The following is a 25073-nucleotide window of genomic DNA, read 5'->3' on the forward strand; positions in this document are numbered from 1 at the left end:
TCAGATCTGCGTCCGGAGGACGCAGATCTTAGTTGACCACAGACGCAACTAAAGCAAGGAGCTGTCACAGCTCAGCTCCTTGCTTTGTCACTGTGTAGACGCGATGTGATGACGTCACATCGCGCCTAGAACTGTGAGAGAGAGAGAGCGGCGCGGAGAGCTGTGAGGGAGCAAGGAGAAGGTAAGTATAAAGTGTACACATTGAGGTGGAACGTGAAACTGGGGGCAGATGAAGGAGGGGACCGCATGACACTGGGGGCAGAGATGGAGGGACATGAATCTGGGGGCAGAGATGGGGGGACATGAATCTGGGGGCAGTGATGGAGGGGGATATGAATCTGGGGGCCAGAGATGGAGGGGGATATGAATCTGGGGGCAGAGATGGGGGGGATATGAATCTGGGGGCAGAGATGGGGACATGAATCTGGGGGCAGAGATGGGGGGACATGAAACTGGGGGCAGAGATGGGGGGACATGAAACTGGGGGCAGAGATGGGGGATATGAATCTGGGGCAGAGATGGGGGGGACATGAATCTGGGGGCAGAGATGGAGGAGACATGAATCTGGGGGACAGAGATGGGGGACATTAATCTGGGGGACAGAGATGGGGGGACATGAAGCTGGGGGCAGAGATGGAGGGGGATATGAATCTGGGGCAGAGATGGAGGGGACATGAAACTGGGGGCAGAGATGGAGGGGACATGAAACTGGGGGCAGAGATGGAGGGGATATGCATCTGGGGGCAGAGATGGAGGGGGCATGAAACTGGGGGCAGAGATGGGGATATGAATCTGGGGGCAGAGATGGGGGGGACATGAATCTGGGGACAGAGATTGGGGACATGAATCTGGGGGTAGAGATGGGGGACATGAATCTGGGGGGGAGATGGGGGACATGAATCTGGGGCAGAGATGGGGGACATGAATCTGGGGGAGAGAAATGAATGAGAATGGGCTGAGTCAACATAATAGTAGGTTGAGCTAAATTTGCCGCAAGGGAGGCACAAGAGAGTGATGTGATAGGGCCAAACAAGTAGAAAGTCCGCTGAAAATCTTCATTGAAATGGGAAAGGATAGCAGCTCATGAAAAATGTGACTGTTCTGCTACTAAGCCACACACCCTCCTGTGTGACTTTTTAGATGCTTCACAAGATATTTTTTCTCACTGAAACATTGGTCACATTCTGAACATGAATATGGCTTCTCCCCTGTGTGAACTCTTAGATGTTTCACAAGTTCTGATTTCCAAGAAAAACATTTCTCACATTCAGGACATGAGAATGGCTTCTCTCCTGTGTGAATTCTTAGGTGACACCTAAGATTTGATTTATGATTAAAACATTTGTTACATTCTGAACATGAATATGGCTTCTCTCCTGTGTGAATTCTCTGATGATTCAAAAGATCTTTTTTCAAACTAAAACATTTCTCACATTCAGGACATGCAAATGGCTTCACCCCTGTGTGAGTTCTCTGATGAATTGCAAGGACTGAGTACAAGATGAAATTTTTCCCACATTCAGGACATGAATATGGCTTCTCTCCTGTGTGACTACTTAGGTGCCTCACAAGTTCTGATTTCCAAGCAAAACATTTATCACATTCAGGACATGAGAATGGCTTCTCTCCTGTGTGCATTCTTTGGTGATGCACAAGACTTGATTTCTTATTAAAACATTTATCACATTCTGAACATGAATATAGCTTATTCCCTGTGTGACTGCTCAGATGCCTCACAAGTCCTGATTTCCTAGCAAAACATTGCTCACATTCAGGACATGAATATGGCTTCTCTCCTGTGTGAGTTCTCAGATGCCTCACAAGACCTGATTTCCAATCAAAACTTTTATCACATTCAGGACACGGATATATCTTCTCCCCAGTGTGAATTCTTAGATGGCTCGCAAGACTTGATTTGCTAAAATAACATTTCTCACATTCAGGACATGAAAATGGCTTCTCTCCTCTGTGAATTCTCTGATGATTGACAAGATCGTTTTGCAAACTAAAATGTTTGTCACATTCTGAACATGAATATGGCTTCTCTCCTCTGTGACTTCTCTTATGTTTAACTAGATTGTTTTGCAAACTAAAATGTTTGTCACTTTCTGAACATGAATATGGCTTCTCTCCTGTGTGACTTCTCAGATGCCTCACAAGTTCTGTTTTCCAAGTAAAACATTTATCACATTCAGGACATGAGAATGGCTTCTCTCCTGTGTGAATTCTTTGGTGCTGCTCAAGATGTGATTTCCGATTAAAACATTTGTCACATTCTGAACATGAATATGGCTTTTTCCCTGTGTGACTGATCAGATGCCTCACAAGTCCTGATTTCCAAGCAAAACATTGCTCACATTTAGGACAAGAATATGGCTTCTCTCCTGTGTGAATTCTTAGGTGACGCATAAGATGTGATTTACGATTAAAACATTTATCACATTCTGAACATGAAAATGGCTTCTCTCCTGTGTGAGTTCTCAGATGATCCAGAAATGTAGATTTTTTCCTGAAATGTTTCCCACACTCTGAACATGAAAATGAATTCTCATCTCCCTGAATTTTCTCATATGTCTTATCAGAATGCTTCCGGACTATTTCCCCCAATTTATGTCCAGTTCTTGCTTTGCCAGTCCTGAATTGATTGGATGAAGGTTTCTTGTGACCAGCAGTATCAGTGGATGGAGCGCTGCTCTGAAGGACTAGGGGTACATTAGGAATTACTGAATTATCTTGCATGATATTGTTATCTTCTGCTTCATGGTAGGGAGATAAATGGAGATGTCCACCAGAGCCTCTCATCCCACCTTCGCCTGTAAAAAGACACAAGATTGTCTCCAAACAAAAATAATAGATATTTTATTATCTAATGAAGCTTTAGCGACACACTATATATCCTATTAATATTATAAAAGTTTGTGTGTTTGGATGTTTAGATGTTCGGATGTTTGTTCCTCAATCACCAAAAACCGCTCCAGCGATTTGGCTCAAATTTTCCACAAACATAGTTAATACACAGGATTGCGCAATAGGCTACTTTTCATCACAATAACGCACATACGTTTTCCCCACGACCCACACAAACATCCAACTCACATCACCATCTCTACAATTTCACACACTTTGGACCATAGCAAGCCCCAAAACTTCACATTCCCCTCTACAACCTAGCCCCTAACCACACACAATCACATTCACATATACTTCAGCACTTTAACAGTCACCTTCACCATCCTGCAGGAGCTGACCTGTTTCTTCGGCCCAGCCATCTTTACCAACCCCCACCACTGGGAGGATCCGCGGCTCCGCCCACCAGACTACTCCACTCTCTTCACAGGAGCATGCGCACATTACACACATAGACAACGTGTTGCCAGCACGCCACCATTTTGCGCCTCCACCTTACACAGCAACACCCGTCACAGTAGCTCAGGCCGCAACACTCCCCGACGCCACTGTCACCTCCCTGCTGTTTGCTATTGATGATCTATCCACCCGCCCGACACTGGTAAGTGCATGTACCATTCTTGCATTGCCAGGACCTCTGGCCTGTATACTACGCTGTACCGACACCTTACTCTCCAGCATAATCTTCCCCATCTCCCTCCGTAGCCTATCTATCTACTTAGCCTCCTCAACACACCTCACACTAACTTGCACCGCACTTCACCCCCTTAGTATGGCCCATGCCGCTGCTGTTCCTATACCAACCACCCGCCATAGCCGCCGCTTATTGGCATAGCCCCGCTGACTGCATTTCGACTAGCTGGGCTCCGTTGCCGGCACACGCCGTTCCATTACGGTGCATGCCGGCGCTTTTGTTGTACCAGGTGCCCGGGAGCTGCACGACACACATAGCCTGCTTAACCCCCATGATGTCCCCCGTTGCTGCCCACATTCCCTACTCCACCGCCTTTTCTGAGCTGTACCGCGGCGAGCCGTACGCCAGACATACCCTGCTCAACCCCCGTCATGTCCCCCCATGATGTCCCCCATTGTTGGCCACATTCCCTCCTCCGCCGCCTTCTTTTACCTGTACGGCGCCTCCGGTCTGTCCCCCGCTGCGTGTAGGCATCCTCCTCCTGATCTCCACCGCCTACACTGAGCTACGCTGCCGCCGGCAGGTTACTATAGCAACCGCCAGGTCTCACACGCCTCACACTCAGCTGACTCTGTCCAGGCTGCTGCAGGCTATGCTACATAGCCTGCACTGGCACAATTAGGCAATGCATTGCAATACATTAGTATTGCAATGCATTGCATTCTTTAGCACACCCCCTGCTGTTCTCCAACCCTATTGTTTTGCAAGCTGCTGTATGCAACCTGCAAAACTCATTCAGGGGCCATTCACGCGGCGTAACGCAGCGCTCATTTTGTGCTTATTTTGGCACAGAGCGGCGCATTACGCTAGCGTATACGCCGCGTTTGCCACCGTAAACACTGCACCGTAAATAGCGCAGCGCAAATGCGGTGTATACGCTAGCGTAACATGTCGCTCCCTGCCAAAATAAGCACAAAATGAGCGCCGCGTTACGCCGTGTGAATGGCCCCTCACATTGTTTACCACACCATGTAAATGTATTAGCATTGTCACACATGACATTGCTACTCAGACCCCCTGGGGTTCAAGACCCCTAGGAAGTCTCATAAATGCAACACACAATCCAAAAATAAAGAAAGAATGAAAATAAATAAATAAATAAAAAATGCGAAACACACACATCTTAGGGAGTGTTCACACTACCGTCGGTGTCTGACAGGTAGTGTCCGCTCCTAGTGTCCGCTCAAAATCTGTCACGGACATTAGGAGCGGACACTAGCTGTGTCCGTGACACTTGTCATTCATTTCAATGGGCATCAGGTGCGTTGTTTTGCACTCCGTGCCTGTCCTTCCCTGTCCGCAAGTGAAGATGTCTGACTTCTCAAGCGGACAGAAGAACCCTGCATGCAGGGAACGGACACTACCTGTCGGACACCGACGGTAGTGTGAACGCTCCCTTACCTAGCCCCGACTCCAAAATAATAAAAAATATGTTACATGAAAAAGTCTCACGTATTCTCTAACTTACAACAACAACAACATATGAACTTACACTTCATATCCCAGACCTTTTACACACTACTAAAACCTTGCCCGCAACTGTATTTACATACTTCTACAATCACCGCAGACGAAGTCGCGGGTACCAGCTAGTCTCCCTATATTATAAAAATGAATTTCTGTCTGTCTGTCCGTCTGTCTGTGCTCTAATGCGAACCAAACGACTGGACCGATCTTCACCAAATTTGGTACAGAGATACTTCAGGTATCCGGGAAGGTTTAAGATGAGACTCCAACTCGCTCGGACGTACTGTTGCTGAGATATAGCATTCCAAACACAGTGCCCCCCCCCCTTAGCCAATACAAACCTGCAAGACTTTCACTCATATTCCAACTGCAATACACACGGTCACTCCACATACACAACCCAACACTGATATCCAAACTGAGATACACGCATCAGAGGATTAGATACACAGATCAGCACACAGTATCACACGCCAGAGGATTAGATACCCGCGTCTGCACACAGTCCCACAAACCAGAGGATTAAATACGCGCTTCTGCACAAAGTTCCACATGCCGAAGGATTAGATACACACGTCTGCACAAATTACCACACGCCGGGGGATTGGATACATGTGTCTGCACACAGTACCACATGCCAAAGGATTGGATACACGCATCTGCACACAGTTCCATACACCAGAGCATAAGATATGCATATCTGCACACAGTACCACATGCCATAGGATTAGATACGCGCCTCTTCACACAATATCACACAGGGGAGGATTAGATACATGCCTCTGCACACAGTACCACAAGCCAGAGAATTACATACACGTCTCAGCACACAGTATCACACGGGGGAGAATTAGATACGCGCATCTGCACACAGTACCACATGCCAGATAATTAGATACGCGTCTCAGCACACAGTACCACACGGGGGAGGATTAGATACGCGCATCTGCACACAGTACCTCATGCCAGAGAATTAGATACACCTGTCTGCACACAGTACCACACGCCAGAGGATTAGATATGCGCGTCTGCACATAGTACCACATGCCGTAAGATTATATATGCACGTCTGCACACAGTTTCACTTACTGGAGGATTAGATACGTGCCTCTTCACACAATGCCACACGGGGGAGGATTAGATACACACATCTGCACACAGTACCAAACGCCAGAGGATTAGATATGTGCATCTGCACACAGTACCACACCAACAAGGATTAGATACTTGCATCTAAACACAGTACTACATGGGGAAGGATTAGATACAGCTTTACTCCAGGTATCCATAACAACTGATCACAGGATTTTCACTGATAGCCAAAATGAGATACACACAATCACATGACGCTTATGGACATACACACAAACCACATACAAAATACAGCAGTGCAAAATTGGACATTTCTTATGGGGCCACTACACAAACATAAAATGTAATATACCCGTGCGAAGCCGGGTCCTCCCTCTAGTATATTATATAAGTATATATGTCCCACTGATAGTATATGTATAAGAGCGATGAAGAACCAGAGATAATAATTAATGACAGTGCTGACTATGTAGGTCCCAGATTATAAGTCCTTGTGTTTCCATCCAGACCATACAGTATTGAGTCCCAATATGAACATCACCAAAGGACATGTATTATGCTGTTTTTACCTGATGTAACTTTTAGTGGATTAAACCAACGTGGCTGATACTAGGTAGACGGTTCATCCCCAGACCTTAGATTATTCTAGTCTGGAGGAAGGACTAGTCAGTCTTCAGTTCCTTACCTTTCCAGCAAGAGAGTGGAGGTATGTGCTGGAGTGACCTACCTAAACCGATCCAGCCTGTCAGCTACAACAAGTCAGGACTAGATTCAGGACAAATCAGGACTAGCATCAATACCACAATCATGAAGGAGAGGAGCCATTTTGCTATGAAGAGAATTTTTGTCTGTAAATCACATCTACAACCAGGACAGATGAACAATCTTTACACTCCACCTTGGGTAATAGTAGGTATGTGATTTTATGGAAGAGAAAAGACCACACGTTTTGTGAAGACTGTCTAAAACTAGAGAGAGACAATGACCAAACTCCAGGAGAACCGTGTAGAAGCCTCAGCCACATGTATTTTTGCATTGTTTATAAGTGGGGGCCATCTTACGCGCGCTACCCATTGAAATCAATGGGAGGCTTTTTAACCCATTGATTTCAATGTGTAGCGCGCAAGACGGCACCCATTGAAGTCAATGGGATTTTGTTTTACCGCGCTCACTCTAACACGTGTTTACATGTCAGAATGAGCGGAGCGTTACTCCGTGTGAAAGCAGCCTTAGAGACAATCCCGGAATCAGGAGAAAAATTGCAGATTTGTATGAGATGTAACCCATATACAATACTAGGCGGTAAAATAGACACCACATACATTCAAACAGATCCAAAACCCCAAAAGACGGCCGGAATATCATTGTAACAATGCTAAATAAAGCGAATATATCGCTGCGCGTTCTCTAATAGCGCGCATGCGCAGGATATTGCAAACTCATGCGTAACTCCAGGGCTGAAAGGATCTATACAAAAATAGCCGCCGGATACCCAACTACGCATGCGTGAGTCCAAAAGTGTATTGAAATGATACAAAAAAAGACTACCAAAACATGGCTGCTCGTGAAATACATATGCAGCGACAAATAAGTAGTGTACCTGTACCTATAAAGTGTACAAGGTGACTTGGTGTAACTTCACCGCCGAGTTCTTGTCAGGCATAACTGAGAGAAGAGCCAACTGAGGGGAAGGTGTAAGGGAGCGGCCACTGACCTTAGCATATATATCAAACACTAATTCCAAAAAAGGTTTAATCAGTCCTAATCCCACCAAACATGAAAGAGTGTTTCCTTGTCAGAACCACAGTGCAAACACCGATCAGAAATGCCAGGGTATAATCTGTGGCGGAGAACAGGACAATGATACCATTGGGTCAGAATCTTAAAGGTCTTCTATTGCGCACTGCAGGAGCTTGTTGGCACATAAGACCTATCCCAGTCAGCAGGGAAGAGTCGCAACTGGAGATTGTTCTCTGAAATGGTGTAAGAAAGGCTACCCAGCATCACTGCCCTAAGGAGGAAACCACAGAGCACAGAGACTGCGCACGTAGGAGTTCAAGAGGGCACTTTCCAGATCTGTTGGACTAGAGGAAAGCAATGGGATCAGGAAGGGTTTTCGAAGGAAAGCTAGAAGTTGACCATATTTGAGCTAAGACAGGAGGACGACAAAGTTAGAGGAGGGCAACTGCTCAAGGGAGGGAAGAGCTGACCGCCCAAATTATAAAGCCCCCTCAGTGGCCCTCATATAGTACAATGCCTCCTTAGTGGCCCCATAATTATAATGCCCTTACAGTTGTCGCCACAGTATATACGGTCCACCATCCAGTTTCTTGTCCCCCTCAGTATATATTGTCCTTACAGTTACCCCAACAGTTCATACATAGTCCCGCTAATTTTCTGCAGTCTCTTGTCATCCTCAGTATATCCTGTTACCCTTCAATTGCCCCCTCAGTATACCTAGTTCCCGTCCAGTTTCCCCCACAGTTTGAGCTTAGTCCGATGCAATTTGATGTCATACAGTCGGATATGTCACTATTTACACTCATTGTAAGATTTAGAAAAAAAATGAAACTGTGAAAAATTAATTTCGATCTCAAACCAGACTCCTAAACTAACAAAGACCCCGGAGCAGAGCTGAGGTTGTATTTTCTGATATATGGGATTTTGACCTCTTCTTTTTGTGTAGGGAGTCTCATTTTCATTTCAGAAGGTATATATGAAAGTAAATCCTAAAAACAGAATTCCACTTCTCTGCTACTTTGGTACTTCTTGTGCTGGTCACTGCCTAATAGATGCTGTCAGGGTGGTGGTCTCAATGGGACCACTTAAGTATATTAGATGGATTCCAAATTACGTCAAACCTCGGGGTACGCAATGATGCAATCAACACAGAAACAAGATGAATCTGAGCTAAAGCATAAAGTTTATTGAACAAATCATCTCTTCTTATACCCAAAGAAGTGGGCGTACATATGAATAAGCAATTTTAATATCCAATGACAATTTTTGCAAAAAGGTAAACTCCATCACACCACATGAAGTAATGTTAGCTGAAATCATCGTGTTACGTGACAAGGCAAAGTCCCAGTGACTCGCTACTATTAATTTTATCTGAACTGTATTAATAGAAGTTTATGACTTTATTATGATCTGGTTTATTATAGGGTGCAGCATTATGTCTGCAAATATTCTGATTAATATGGAATAAGGGTCAAGCTGACATGGAGAGGCATGTTACAAGCTTAAGTTATTGAAAGAATGTATACACATATAGGGAATATATATGAACGTATTCATTTCCTTATCAATGCCAATTGTCCTTTTGGGCACATCTTCCTTCACTCTACTCCTGAAACAAGTCTCTTGGAAGCCACACCCTAAAGTCATCATTTCCATTGGACGGAGCCTAGTTGTAAATTATAAGGTCTGTGACTATAAAGTAAATGATCGCTGTGAGGTCAGTTCAGAAGATTTCACACATCATAGAGTTGTGTGTCCTGTCTTCTCTTTGGCTGGAATCAATCACCCCTACTTCCACAGGGTACCTAAGAATTGGAGGCTCACGGACAAGGGGAGATCCTTAGTTTGGGGATCACAACCAAAATCTACAACAACAAATTCTATTTTAGTTGTCTTCTTTTTTTGACTCATGTATTTTGTGGGCATACAGTATATGTTGGGTATCTGAGGCCTTTACACAGATCAGAGACACTTATGTTGGATATTTTATATTATATTTATATTGTTTTTATACAATTGCTGTGTTTGCCTGCTGTGATATATACTTAGCCCTGGAACCTGGATGTGCAGTCTAGTCTTATTCTGTGTCTTTCACTTGCAGGATCTTTGGAGCGCTGCAGTCTTTTCTACAACTGAACCTCTAGATTCTGCATCTCCCCTCTTATGTATAGATTTCATAGATATGAATATACAGATATATATCAACATAAATGCATTAAACAAGCTCGGTCTTATGCTATGGACAGAGCGGCAATTTGAAACTCCGGGGCTCCAATGCAAAACCTGTAACAGGGCCCCCAGGGGCCATCTACAATACTGGTGTATTTTTTATATTGTAGAAGCTTTTGGGCCCCTTCAGGCTCAAGGTCCCAGTAGAGATGGCTACCATTGTACCCCTATGGCTGTGCCCCTGGTTACAGATTATAAGGCACCATTAATTCACCTAAATTGTACACTGAATACACAATAAATATGTTTTCAGTCACATGTGAAGACACTTTATACTGTTATCCTTAGGCAGAGAGATTTGGAGGCGTCTCCTACCGGATAATCTTTTAGACATTTTCATAGCTCTGCCCTAAGGCCGATTCACACAGTCAGTATTTGGTCAGTGTTTTGTGTCGGTATTATGTAGGATAATAGGTTTAGCGCAGGGGTGGGCAATTAATTTTCCCATGGGGCCACATGAGAAATTGTAACGGTTCTAGAGGGCCATGCGTGTCGCGGCAAATTTAGCTCCACCCACTGCTCCGTTGACTCCGCCCATTCTCAATTATTTTTCCATGTGCCCCACAAAGTAAAATCCTCCTACAATCACCCTAACATTATACACCCCCACATTATAACGTTTCCCTAACGTTGTACTTTTATCCCGAATTATACAGCCCCTGATAGAAGTGTCACTAGAGCGCTAGAGGGTCTTACATCCCTGTCTGAAAAGATGGCTGAAAACTCCGGTATAAACAACCCCTTCACTGATTGGCTGCGAACCCAGTTTGGAAAATGGAGAGGCCTAATGTCAAGCCTTTTTGTCTCGGTGGCAGTCGTAGCGGCAATACTTGTTACCTGTGGATACTGCTGAATTTCCTGCAATCAAGGACTTTTTCATAGATTGACTGATACAACTATGTGTTTGGAATTAAAACCCTGCAATGATGATTAAATGTGAAATGCTATAAGTGAGAATAAGATATGATCCTTCCCATACCTTCAGGGAATTCGGGAAGGCCCGACAATAGCTTCTTGCTATTGAAGTACTTGTGGATGAGGGAGGTCTCATATCTGTTCTCAAAAGGAGGGATTGATAGGGAAATGAATACGTTCATATATATTCCCTATATGTGTATACATTCTTACAATAACTTAAGCTTGTAACATGCCTCTCCATGTCAGCTTGACCCATATTCCATATTAATCAGAATATTTGCAGACATAATGCCGCACCCCATAATAAACAGAGTAATAAAGTGGCTGGAATAAAGTGATAAGATGGTTATTAAAATAGCTTAAGATGAGACTAATGGAAAAACCCATGTCAAAATAGACTTTGTTATGCCACGCGGTAAGGTGACTAAAACATACACTACGTAATGCGCACTGAGTTAACCTCATCATCAGATGTCAGAACAGTTAGAATATTCATGATTAGGGGCGGGATATTCTTGTAATACTCATGTATAGAAATTGCTGAATCCTAACAGTTAATGATTACTCAATGACACACCCATATACGCCTACCGAGTTAATGATTACTCTATAATACACCTTGTATGTACGCCCACTTCTTTGGGTATAAGAAGAGATGATTTGTTCAATAAACCTTATGCTTTAGCTCAGATTTATCTTGTTTCTGTGTTGATTGCATCATTGTGAACCTCGAGGTTTGACGTAATTTGAAATCCATCCAATATACTTAAGTGGTCCCATTGAGACCACCACCCTGACACCTTCAAATGTCCCACAGTATTAATTACCTCTCCTGGTGCCCCAGTATAAACCAGCAGAAACTAGAGGGGACATTAAACTGGGGCAGCTGGAGGGGGACATTAAAGGGATTCTACCATTAAAAACCTTTTTTATGTGGATAACATGTCGGAATAGCCTTTAGAAAGGCTATTCGTCTCCTACCTTTAGATGGGATCTCCGCCGCGCTGTTCCTTAGAAATACCGGTATGTAAATTAGTTCTCTGGCAGCGATGGGGGCGGGCCCCAGCGCTGAAAATGCGATGGGGGCGTCCCCAACTCTTGCCCGAGAACACGATCCTGCGCCACCTCTATCTTCTGCTGGATCCTCCCCTTCTTTCTTCAGCAGCGTCACCTCTGTCGGCTCTGACACTAGTAGAGCTGACTGCGCATGCGCGGCCATAGTTCTGAGGCCACAATTGCGAGCATGCGCAGTCGGCTCTACTAGTTTAAGAGCCAACAGAGGTGACGCTGCTGAAGAAAGAAGGGAAGGATCCAAAAGAACATAGAGGCGGCACAGGATCGTGTTCTCGGGCAGCGGTGGGGACGCCCTCATCACATTTTCAGAGCTGGGGCCCACCCCCATCACTGCCAGAGAACTCATTTACATACCGGTAAAAACTGGTATTTATAAGCAACGGCACGGCAGAGATCCCATCTAAAGGTAGGAGACGAATAGCCTTTCTAAAGGCTATTCCGACGTGTTAGCCACAGAAAAAAGGTTTTTAATGGTAGAATCCCTTTAAACTGGTGGTAACTAGAGGCAGACATGTCCCCCTCCAGCTACCCCCCATGGTTTAATATTCTCCTCCAGCTGTCCCAGTTTAATATCACCCTCCATCTGCCCCCTAGTTTAATGTCTCCCCTCCATGTGCATTCAGTATAACTGCCCCCCTACATCTGCCCCTAGTTCCCCCCTCTTGCTCACACATGCTGTCTCTTCTCTCTTTATCATCCAGCAGCCTCCATTACCGGCAGCTTGCAGGAAGCACACAGTCCTGTGTGGCTCCGCCCACTAACGAGTCATAGCCTATCCTGGTGATAGGCTGTGCTGACATCATCACAGGTCCTTGAAAAATCTTCCACTAGCTATGCGGGCCGGATAGAAGCAGTCAGAGGGCCGGATGTGGCCCAGGTCTGGTTTAGCGGGATGGATATAGGTCTTTGTCCAGCCTTACAGACTATATTACTATGTGTATATTTAACATGATTTCTGTGTCCTCCTCAGTAAATGTACTGAGCAGCACGCACATGCACCTGCTTCGCTTTTCAACAGATAAGATGAACAAGTAATTGGAGAGGGAAATAATATTATAACAACTGTACTTGCTGAGCATCTCCCGTGAAAAGCAGAAAACATCATGGAACCACTCAGTAATAGTAATGTATACAGTAAGTATTAGTGCTTCCTCCATAGACTTCTATAGAGAGATATGATGGAGCATAGTGATGGGGTCGCTCTGTAATAGTAATGTATACAACAAGTATTAGCTGTGCTCCCTCCATAGACTACTATAGAGAGGAGGTATGATGGAGCACAGTGATGAGGCCACTCAGTAATAGTAATGTATACAGTAAGTATTAGCTGTGCTCCCTCCATAGACTACTATAGAGAGGAGGTATGATGGAGCACAGTGATGGGGCAGCTCAGTAATACTAATGTATACAGTAAGTATTAGCTGTGTTTCCTCCATATACTGCTAAAGAGAAGTATGATGGAGCACAGTGAAGGATCTGGCTGTACTCACTATTATCAGGCTCCTTCTCCCTCTGTACTGCCCATACTGGGGGACACGTCTCCTCTGCAGATAACTGTCTGCCCCTCTGCTGTGATTTGCTGGTCCCAGGAATACAGTCTTAGGAGAAAAGAAGAACAGAAACAATTACTCTACCCCCCCAACCAGTCACATAAGTGTAACTTCACAGTAATTCGCCTTTACAGCCAATTCAGACCTCAGCCCACAGCCGTAAATAAATCAGACACTTCCCCCCTAGACCACAGACTAATATAGACCCCCAGACCCGCCTAAAAATTCATAACTCCGATCGGACCCCAAGTTCATTCAGACTTTGAATTAAACCCATAAACTAATATGGACACCAGACCTCATCTCAACATTAATACCCCAGATTAGACCCCCAATATTAACTGAGACCAAACCCCAGAATTAACTCAGATCAGAACTCCTTAAAAATCAGGCCCCAGACCCTTGAACAAAAAATCGGATCTCTGACCCCAAAATAAATAAGACAAGACCCCAGCGTGTACTTACCATGTATTGCCCCTGGGTCATTTCCTCTCTGAGGGGCGCAACACTGCTCCTGATGTTGTATGTGCCGACTCATTCCACAGTCTTGGTCTGTTTGGCCAAAAAAAAAAGAAGCAAATTTTACAAAGTGACAAATAAGCAGGATAGAAATAATAAAGCAGGCCGGAGGGGGAGGGGGGAGGTGTTAGGCTTAGGCATCCTACTAGAAAGCTCTGTCTCTTGGGATATAACAATAAAAAAAAATGATAAAAAGCTGCAATATTACTAAAAATTCTCCTGCGTCATCCAATCCATCAAAAGTCACAGAAGAGAACAGATCCCGAATTGTGAATAATGTGATCCACTGGATTCCAGCACAGATAATTACTTTCATTTTTATTGGCATTAGAGACAATTTCCCAGGTTCTCCTTCCATAAAGGGGCCGGATCCAGAGCACCAGACTTTTTGCCTCAAGGGGGCGCTCCAGCACTGTATGGGCAATATTTACAGTGACAGGCAGGACGCCCCATTACAGGTGACATGATGACACTGTTAGGGGCTCAAGACCCCTGAGTTATGTTGTCGTAGTTCTAATTTGAACAAGAGGGTTTTTCATAAGGTCAAGGGAAACACAACCCAGACGCAGCTGTCAGTGATTCAAAGTGTTTCGTTTATTTGTATAAGGAAAATGTTTGTTCTCATACCATGTTAGCCAGTGGGTAGCAAATATAAAAAAAAAACAAAAAACTTGATAGTCTTCAAATGAATGGGTGAGAAAGTCTCCTGCAGGCTTCCGTCTCCTGCATCTGTTTTATGCAGGAAACGGAAACCTGCAATAAGGACAGATGAACGCTGATGTGAACGAGCCCTTAACAGGGAATAAGAAATCCCAGGTAGGTTCACCTGTAACACACCTAATGTAGTGTATTTAATAAAATGCACCAAATGTTCCACTGAAAATCTATGTTGGAGAGACCGGACAGCAGTTTAGAATGCGTATGAATTCACATCGCCAAAATTTAGCTCCGTCTACTTTTATGTTGACTCCGCCCATTCTCATTCATTTTTCACGTGCTCCCACACAGTATAATCCTCCTACACACACCCGTAAATTATATGTCCCCCCTCTATCTCTCCCCCAGTTTCATATACACCCTTCTTCTGCCCCAAGTTTCATGTCCCCCTTCCATCTCTGCCCCTCAGATTCATGTCCCCCCATCTCTGCCCCCAGATTCATGTTCTCTCCATCTCTGCCCCCAGATTCATGTCCTCTCCATCTCTGCCCCCAGATTCATGCCCCCTCCATCTCTGCCCCCAGATTCATGTCCTCTCCATCTCTGTCCCCATATTCATGTCCCCTCTCCATCTCTGTCCCCTTATTCATGTCCCCCCTCCACCTCTGCCCCCATATTCATGTCCCCCCTCCATCTCTGCCCCCAGATTCATATCCCCTCCATCTCTGCCCACAAATTCATGTCCTCTCCATCTCTGCCCCCAGATTCATGTCCTCTCCATCTCTGCCCCCAGATTCATGTCCTCTCCATCTCTGCCCCAAGATTCATGTTCTCTCCATCTCTGCCCCCAGATTCATGTTCTCTCCATCTCTGCCCCCAGATTCATGTCCTCTCCATCTGTTCCCCCATATTCATGTCCTCTCCATCTGTTCCCCCATATTCATGTCCCCCCTCCATCTCTGCCCCCAGATTCATGTCCTCGCCATCTCTGCCCCCAGATTCATGTCCTCTCCATCTCTGCCCCAAGATTCATGTTCTCTCCATCTCTGCCCCCAGATTCATGTCCTCTCCATCTCTGCCCCAGATTCATGTCCTCTCCATCTGTTCCCCCATATTCATGTCCCCCCTCCATCTCTGCCCCCAGATTCATGTCCCCCATCTCTGCCCCCAGATTCATGTCCCCATCTCTGCCCCCATATTCATGTCGCCTCTCCATCTCTGTCCCCAGATTCATGTCCCCCCTCCATCTCTGCCCCCAGATTCATGTCCACCCCATCTCTGCCCCCCAGATTCATGTCCTCTCCATCTCTGCCCCCAGATTCATGTCCTCTCCATCTCTGCCCCCAGATTCATGTCCTCTCCATCTCTGCCCCCAGATTCATGTCCCCTCCATCTCTGCCCCCAGATTCATGTCCCCTCCATCTCTGCCCCCAGATTCATGTCCCCTCCATCTCTGCCCCCAGATTCATGTCCCCTCCATCTCTGCCCCCAGATTCATGTCCTCTCCATCTCTGCCCCCAGATTCATGTCCTCTCCATCTCTGCCCCCAGATTCATGTCCTCTCAATCTCTGCCCCCAGTGTCATGCCGTCCCCTCCTTCATCTGCCCCCAGTTTCACGTTCCACCTCAATGTGTACACATTACTTACCTTCTCCGAGTCCTCGCTCCCCCGCCGTTCTCTCCGCGCCTCTCTCTCGCACACAGTTGTAGGCGCAATGTGACGTCATCACATCGCGTCTACACAGCGACTAGCAGCGGCTAAATCAAGGAGCTGTCACAGCTAAGCTCCTTGCTTTAGCCGCGTCTGTATTCAACTCAGATCTGCGTCCTCCGGATGCAGATCTGAGTTGAGTGAGCGGGCATCTATTCTGCCTGAGTGGGGCGGCTGCAATAGGTGAGCGGCTGTCCACGCGCGCACGTTAGGGGGAACAGTGCTGAAGACTGTCAAGTTTTTTGTTTCTTTTATACTTCATTTATTTGTAAGATACAGCGCCTATTTATAGTCTGGAACAAATTACCCAGCCCCTTTCCTTATCTGGTCATACTAAGAAAGTCACCCTTCACCTGTATATTTTTCCAGTCTGAAACAGCTTAAACCAATATTTGTGTACCTCTTTAAAGCCTAATGACCTTCATACACAGTTTCAACAGCACATTTTATTTAACCCTTCACAACACCGTATTACATATTAGATTTAATATACATAAATAAAGGTACAGCGCATTACAATAAAAGATGGCATGTATAGGATACACAGCTTTGGATCTGACATAGCAGGGCTGGATTTGTCACCTCATAACCAATCCAGATCTGCTACAACATAGTCAAAGCCGTAAATGTTTGACGGACAAAGTGGCCAAATTGTCACCAGCTTTTCTGCACCAATGTAAAATGCAGGTGTGCGGCATTAGACTCATGGCTGTGCAGGTTGGACGGGACAGTGTGTGGGGGGGGGGGACGTGGCTGAGACCCCCCCCCCCAGTGCCCAAGTATAAGGCTCTGCTAGTAAAGATGTCATACAAATGTACATGACATACAGGAGTATATACAGTATATATAAATCTATATCCCTGTGCTCAGTCAGGACAGTGCAATGTTCTCGTCCTTGTCTGTGCTGGTATACAGAGATAAGAGAGTCACAGAGCGGCCCACTGACCCTGTATGAGGCCTTATCAGGGCACCACAGCTGTGTATGGAGGCAAGGCCTGTGTGGACTCTGTTTCTAATACCCCCACCCGTCATCCTAAAAATAAGGAAAGCAGTATCATACTCACAGCAGAAGATCAGTGCAAAAATACCGGAGCAGGATCAACCTCTGTACTAGAATACCGGACCAGGTACAACCTCTGTACTAGAATACCGGACCAGGTACAACCTCTGTACTAGAATACTGGACCAGGTACAACCTCTGTACTAGAATACCGGACCAGGATCAACCTCTGTACTAGAATACCGGACCAGGATCAACGTCTTATACTTTTGGAATGAATTCTATCTCCCAGAGGGTAAAAGGAAGTCCCCGATCATGTGATCAGAGTCTTGTGTGGGTGGGGCTATTCTGGATTGTACATGAAGGTAATGTTATAGTGGAGGTGGGGAGAGGAGACTGATAGAAGGTAAGGAGGAGAGAAGAGACAGTATGTGCGAGTAAGGGAGCGTTCACACTACCGTCGGTGTCCGACAGGTAGTGTCCGCTCCTAGTGTCCGCTCAAAATCTGTCACGGACATTAGAAGCGGACACTAGATGTGTCCGTGACACCTGTCATTTATTTCAATGGGCATCGGGTGCGTTCTTTTGCACTCCGTGCCCGTCCTTCCCTGTCCGCAAGTGAAGATGCCTGACTTCTCAAGCGGACGGTTCTTCTGTTCGCTTGAGAAGTCGGACATCTTCACTTGCGGACAGGGAAGGACGGGCACGGAGTGCAAAAGAACGTGGGAATGCAGGCTGTGTACTTTTCTCTCCGCATGATTCGTGACACCGTGTGGGAAAACACACAGACCCCATTATAGTTTATAGGGTCCGTGTGCTTTCATTGCTCACAGCTTTTTAATGTGTTCGGTATTCCGTTCAGGGGGTCCCCAAGCGGACTGGCCAGATGGCTTCCCGCGTCAAAATCAGGACCAAAATACGCCATCCCGCACCCCGTATGAACGAGCCCTAAGGGTCAGTTCACATGTGAACTGCCTGCGCAGGTTTTTTTTTGAATGCCCGCCCAGCGTGCACGTTCCGTAAGTAGATCACATTCTTTTTTAAGTTATTATTTTAAAACGGGGGGGGGGGGGGGGGGGGGTAGTTTCATTTAACATTTACGGTGCCTGAATAGCCTTATTGGAGCTCTATCTGCAGGATTTTGCTGATAGAGCCCCTTTAATACAGGTAAACACTGCACATAATAACAATAAACAGCAATTCCAGAACCATAACACATTCAGACTTTTTGTTTCTATTTTTTACAATTACTTGAGACTTTTCAGCACCTACCAAAAAGCTTTTAAACAAATAGCAAAAGAGCTACAAACACTGGTCACATGGTGCGTCTCCTGTGACCTCCCCTCCTCCGATCATCACCAATATCAGGGAGACGACACACAACACAGATTTATTATCTGACAGGAGGAATTATCACAGAACAGAAATTTCCCTCCAGATAACAGATCAGACATGTAGAAGAATCAGCAAATGCCCTTCATATATAATGATCCAGAAGAGAAAACAAGTCAGGAGGATACAAGAGAGACACATGGATTTACATAAACAGGAAGGGGCGGAGCTAACACCTACTCTGTACAGTACCAGGAGAGGGCGGGGCTAACACCTATTCTCTGTACTGTACCAGGAGAAGTTGGGGCTAACACCTATTTGTGTACAGTACCACGAGAGGGCGGAGCTAACACCTACTCTGTAGATTACCAGGAGTGGGCGGGGCTATCCCATCCCATTCTACATGTATAGACAACCTTGTAAATCTGATCTTTAACACAATTTGATGCTTTTCTACATTTCCAAAGTGTCTGAGCAGGGGCGTAACTACTGCAGTAGCAGTTGCCACAGGGCCCGAGACTTTAGGGAGCCCTGTGGGCTCCTGATGTTGTTTTTTTTTTCTTTTTTTCAATAGGAGTGGAGTAACTCCAGCAAGTAAGGGCCTATTTACATACCAAAAAATGGTTCCAGTCCACAGCCGCCCCCCCCCCCCCCCCCCCCCCCCGAGTACAATGATCAGAGGGAACATAAAACACTCTGTTACTTACCTCTCCTGGCTTCGGAAGACTTTCGACCTACCTGGTGACGTCCCTGACATCACGTTGGCCAGGCTGGTGTCATAATGCATCACGATGCAAGCCCTGGCTCAAGTAATGCCTTTTCCACCATTGAAAATGGCTGACATCAGCAGAGAGTACACCGGAGCCCAGCAAAGGTAAGTAACAGTGTTTTTTAAGTTTGTATCCTCCACTGGGTCTCTGAATATTATACTCTGGGGTCCCCGGAGTGTAATAATTGTTCATGGGTAGTCCACAATGGGGCATAATACTGTGTGCAGGGGCCACTATGGGGTATAATACTGTGTGCAGGATTGTGGGTGTGCTTGCGTGTGGCGGGGGGCATGCCATTCCTAATTATGTGACTGAGTCTGAGATCAGTGGGTGTTCCCTGTGAAGCTCTTCTGTCTCCACCTTCTCTCTATACTCAGACTTGTGTGTATAAATTATTCTTTCTTTTGCACTGTTTTCTGTGGGCAAAGTAAGACTGTCATATAACATCTAATGGAGCGCACCAGACATACAGTACCAAACACAGCACCAGTTCCAAAACCAAAACACACTTGGACTTTTTGTTTCTATTTTTTACAATTACTTGAGACTTTTCAGCATCTATCAAAAAGCTTTTAAACAAATAGGAAAAGAGCTACAAACACTGGTCACATGGTGCGTCTCCTGCGACCTCCCCTCCTCCGATCATCACCAATATCAGGGAGAGGACACACAACACAAATTTATCTGACAGGAGGAATCATCACAGAACAGAAATTTCCCTCCAGATATTACACCAGACATGTAGAAGAATCAGCAAATGCCCTTCATATATAATGATCCAGAAGCGAAAACAAGTCAGGAGGATACAAGAGAGACACGTGGATTTACATAAGCAGGAAGGGGCGGGGCTAACCTCTACTCTATGTACTGTACCAGGAGAGGGCGGGGCTAAGCCTACTCCTGCTGTCAGTAGATTTTCACAGGGAACACCCGCTGAGCTCTGAACCTGCAGCCCCACAAGCAGAATAATCTCAGGAATTTAGGAAATGTAAAAAAGCAATAAATATTTGATAAATATCAGATTTAGAAGAATTTCTGTACATTCCTGTGTTCACCACTCACATCCATAGATTGTATCTTCTTCCATAGTACACAGACAATGTTAGTGAGTGGGGCAGTGACCTCGTCCTTATGCTTCCAGCCCTACATGAGCCCTGAATCTGAGGTGCTTTGAAGGCTTCTCAATGCAGAGCCCTGGGGGTGCCGGGTGGCTCTCAGGGTGCCCTATGTCACTGGGGGTGGGAGCCCACTGAGTTTTGGCACATTGCACATTTACACCTTTAGAGCTCTCAGCCTGGTTTATCCAGCAAGGGTAAATTTCTATAGATCCAGCGGACAGACCAGGCCAGACTTGGCACTCTATCACTTTTATTTATCACTTCTTTTCTATGTCACCCTGTCACCATCTTTGTGTGTTTCGATGAAGGGATGCGGTTAACCCTCTTGGGGCCCTCCTGACGACTAGGAGTAGGGCAGTGTGGCCATCAGGTTCCCCCCCTCGCTGTCTAGCAGGTTCACCTCTGCTTCTGTGCAGGTGCACACAGTCTTAGGTGCTGGAAGTTCTCCAGGTGGTGACAGCCCAGGACGAAACCAGACTGAGGACAGGTGGTGGCAGCCCGAGGGGAAACTGAACAGTGTTGGCCTTTCTGCTCTGGCAGATTGGCTTTTGTAGCCTTTGGCTACTCGGTCTCTTTTGAGATTGGTTTCTCTGGCAGACGCATCCTGCACACTTTTTTTTTTTTTTGCGGCACCCCACTTTTTTCGTGCACTGGCTGTAATGATGGCACACTTTTGAGGCCTTTAACAGAAATAATGAGCCCTGAATCTCCTCACCTCTCCTGACTGATCGTAGATGATGAGTGGTTACGCCATAAAGCCAACCCTTCCTCCTTCCTTCCACCTCTCCCCCTCACCTGACCCTTCAATGCTCCACTGGCTGCTGATCTTACACCTTTCCCCCTCACCTGATCTTACCCTTTTACCTGGCTGACCATATGGCCCGAACCTTTCAGCACTATAGTCCCAATAGGGTGACTGCAGGAAGCTAGGGTCGTATTATCTAACTCACTGGCTCTGGAGAGAGCTGAGGATTTGGAGCTCTGTATCAGACAAGTATAGCTGGTCATTACATTAATGACCACAGAAATATATATCTTAAAAGGCAACTTGTGGTGAAGAAATAACAAGATATCAAGCTTATTCCCAATCCCCTAACACCATGGAATTGGTATTATAATAATACTGTACACCTTTAATATAGTAATGTACAACGCCATGGGATTAATAGAATAGAATAATAATGATACTAAACACCATTGAATTATCACCATGTACAGCACCGTGGAGTTAATTTAATAATGTCCAGCACTACTTATATTAATCTTATGGTGCTATACAGTATTATATAACTTCAATGATAATGTACAGTAGTAGCAGTATTGTATTAATTCCATTGTACTACATAATATTAATAATATATTGAATCTATGTTGCAGGACATTATTATATTCATTTATCGGTGTTCTATATTATTATTACTATTATATTAACCCTATAGTGCTGTATATAATGACTGTATAGCACTATGGGATTCATCTAATAGTGTGAAGGTTATAAATAAATGAATCATTTAAAACTAAATGCAGTATAATTACATATGTATGAAAATGAACATGATATTACGTGACAAGATGACGCCTGCAGCCGGATCTCGGTGAAGGAAATGGTTCAGATCGCAGTCTGGGGAGCGCCGTCCACTGCCTTGAGGCCCAGAAATAGAAAATCAGCAATATCTGGACACAGCTAGGAGATGTCTTTCTGTCCCGGGTTGAAGCTAAAATCATATGTCCATGCCGGAGTCTTGTAACCCATTGCTGACTGGGGGAGGCGGTGGTCCCATTCCTGCTGGTTTGAGACCACTCCCTTTAGCTAAAACCAATGGACCCTGGGGTGTCCAGCACCAAAGGTGGATAAGCAACTCAATAGGGTCAATACAATGGCCAGGGATGGTAAATAGACACTATAAAAGGCCTTACCCATCTCCAAACAAAAGGTGGAAAAACCAGCTGGACTGCCACAAAACAGGAACAGATAAGATTCTAGCAAAGACAGTAAATGAAAAGACCCCCAGCCCCTCACACACCTAATGGTGGGGGTTGGATGGAGCCCAGAGCTAAGCAAAGAGTATGCGCATAGACTGCGTACATACATACACCCACATAAGACAACAACATAAATCTATATACTGTGCTACATGCATAAAACTAAATATCATATGCGTACATAAGTCATATTACACTGAAATGAGGCACAAAACTGGAATCCCTCTTACGATAATATCCTTGACTGCAAGAAGATGACGTGTCCTTAGTTTTCTGCCAGAAGAACTTCCGGAGGAGACGACCAGACAGAGCGCCTTTACAGACCTGGTGCCCCTGTCCTGTGAACACCTTGACCAAACCTTACTTATGTTAACTATATAAGCCCTGACTTCCTCAATAAAGCATGTGCCCATCCCCCTGCTCGTACTTAGAGAGGAACTCATATCAGGCCTCTGTGGGTCTGTGGCTGATGTTATTTCCTCGCCGCATGCACTCAGTAGATTCCTAATTCATACAGCGACAGTCACCCGATGTAAGAACTACAAAAGCAAACTCAACACTATAATACCGTACAGCACCAGGGAATAAATACCGTACAGCACTAGGGAATAAATATAATACCGTACAGCACTAGGGAATAAATATAATACCGTACAGCACCATGAAATAAACATAATACCATACAGCACCACGGAATAAATATAATACCGTACAGCACCAGGGAATAAATATAATACCGTACAGCACCACGGAATAAATATAATACCGTACAGCACCATGGAATAAATATAATACCGTACAGCACCATGGAATATATATAATACCGTACAGCACCATGGAATAAATATAATACCGTACAGCACTAGGGAATAAATATAATACCGTACAGCACCATGGAATAAATATAATACTGTACAGCACCAGGGAATAAATATAATACCGTACAGCACTAGGGAATAAATATAATACCATACAGCACCATGGAATAAATATAATACCGTACAGCACCATGGAATAAATATAATATTGCACAGCACCGTGGAATAAATATACCGTATATACTCGAGTATAAGCCGACCTGAATATAAGCCGAGGCCCCTAATTTTACCACAAAAACCTGGGAAAACTTATTGACTTGAGTATAAGCCGAGGGGGGGAAATGCAGCAGCTACTGGAAAATTTCAAAAATTAAAATGGTCGGAGTTTTTGGGTGCAGTAGTTGCTGGGTGCTGGGGAAGGGGAGGGGGAGTTTTGGTTGTCTGTCTGCCCCTTCCCTGAGCTTGAGGACTGGGTTTCCCCCCCTTCCCATTTAGAATTCAGCCTGGCTGTATATAGGGTATCTGTGGTGCTCCTATTGACTCCTTCTCGACAGAATAGGAGCACTGCAGATCCCCTATACTTAGCCTGGCTATAGTCAGACTGAATTCCAAGTGGAGGGGAAAAAAAACAGTCTCAGGAAGGGGCAGTTAGACAACTTTTTTCCAGCTATGGCGTTTACCGTACATATATATATTTCTAATTGTTTATTTATGCGATTTAAACAATAAAGTAGAACAGCAAGACCGACAAACCAGTATCGGTCCAAAAACAATACAATGCAAATACAAATAGTAAACCGCTAATAAAAGAAAAGGACATGGATGACAAACATGGACAAGACAGGGAAACGGGAAGGGTAGAAACAACAAGGGCAAAACCTGAGGTTCCAGGGGATGGTACAGTCATAAAGGCTGAGTGGCCCAAAACAAGTCCCATAGATTCCAAACAGTATGAAACCGCTCCTCATCATCATTAAGCACAGCCGTCAGGTATTCCAGAGATCGCGCATTCCTGATCCTGTAGTATAGCTCCTCTAAAGATTGGGGAGCCGGCTGATGCCAATGTTTAGCAATCAAGCATCTAGCAGAGGTGAGAAGAAATAGAAAAAGTCGCAGGGACGGTTTACGCAACTTCACTGGGGGAGATTAAGGAGATACGTCTTGGGGGACAAAGGAAGGTATATTCCCAGAACCCGACGTAGAAGATCCCAAACCTGACATCAATAGGGGACCAGGGAGGGGCAGGACCAAAACAAATGGAAAATGTGTGCAGGACGAGCACCGCAACGCCAGCAGCAGTCTGGGATAGATCTATCAAAGGAATGGAGAAGAGCTGGTGTGTGGTACCAATGCATCAGCATTTTGAAGAAATTTTCCTTATGGACCACACAACTCGAGGTTTTAGAACCTCTGTTCCAGATAAGAGACCATTCTACTTCCGAGATAGGTTGACCCAGGTAGGTCTCCCAACGTGTCATATACAGGTGTGCAGGC

At 45.3% G+C, this 25073-nt stretch overlaps 1 protein-coding gene across 1 annotated transcript; it reads right to left on the reverse strand.

Moving 5' to 3' along the window:
• Positions 1-1107: 1107 nt before the first annotated feature.
• Positions 1108-14152, reverse strand: LOC142198465 (uncharacterized). Its single transcript, XM_075269501.1, has 2 exons — positions 14137-14152; positions 1108-2813 (listed from the first exon to the last, which is right to left on the reverse strand). Exon 2 carries the CDS (start codon positions 2800-2802, stop codon positions 1108-1110), a length of 1695 nt encoding a protein of 564 aa, XP_075125602.1. The 5' UTR covers positions 2803-2813; positions 14137-14152.
• Positions 14153-25073: the final 10921 nt, after the last annotated feature.

This window comes from Leptodactylus fuscus, chromosome 3 (genome assembly GCF_031893055.1).
Source record: "Leptodactylus fuscus isolate aLepFus1 chromosome 3, aLepFus1.hap2, whole genome shotgun sequence".
Taxonomy (NCBI): Eukaryota; Metazoa; Chordata; class Amphibia; order Anura; family Leptodactylidae; genus Leptodactylus; species Leptodactylus fuscus.

Excerpts from the sequence above, each read along its gene's own strand:
- LOC142198465 (XM_075269501.1), bottom strand. The coding sequence starts at position 2,802 with ATGAGAGGCTCTGGTGGACATCTCCATTTATCTCCCTACCATGAAGCA.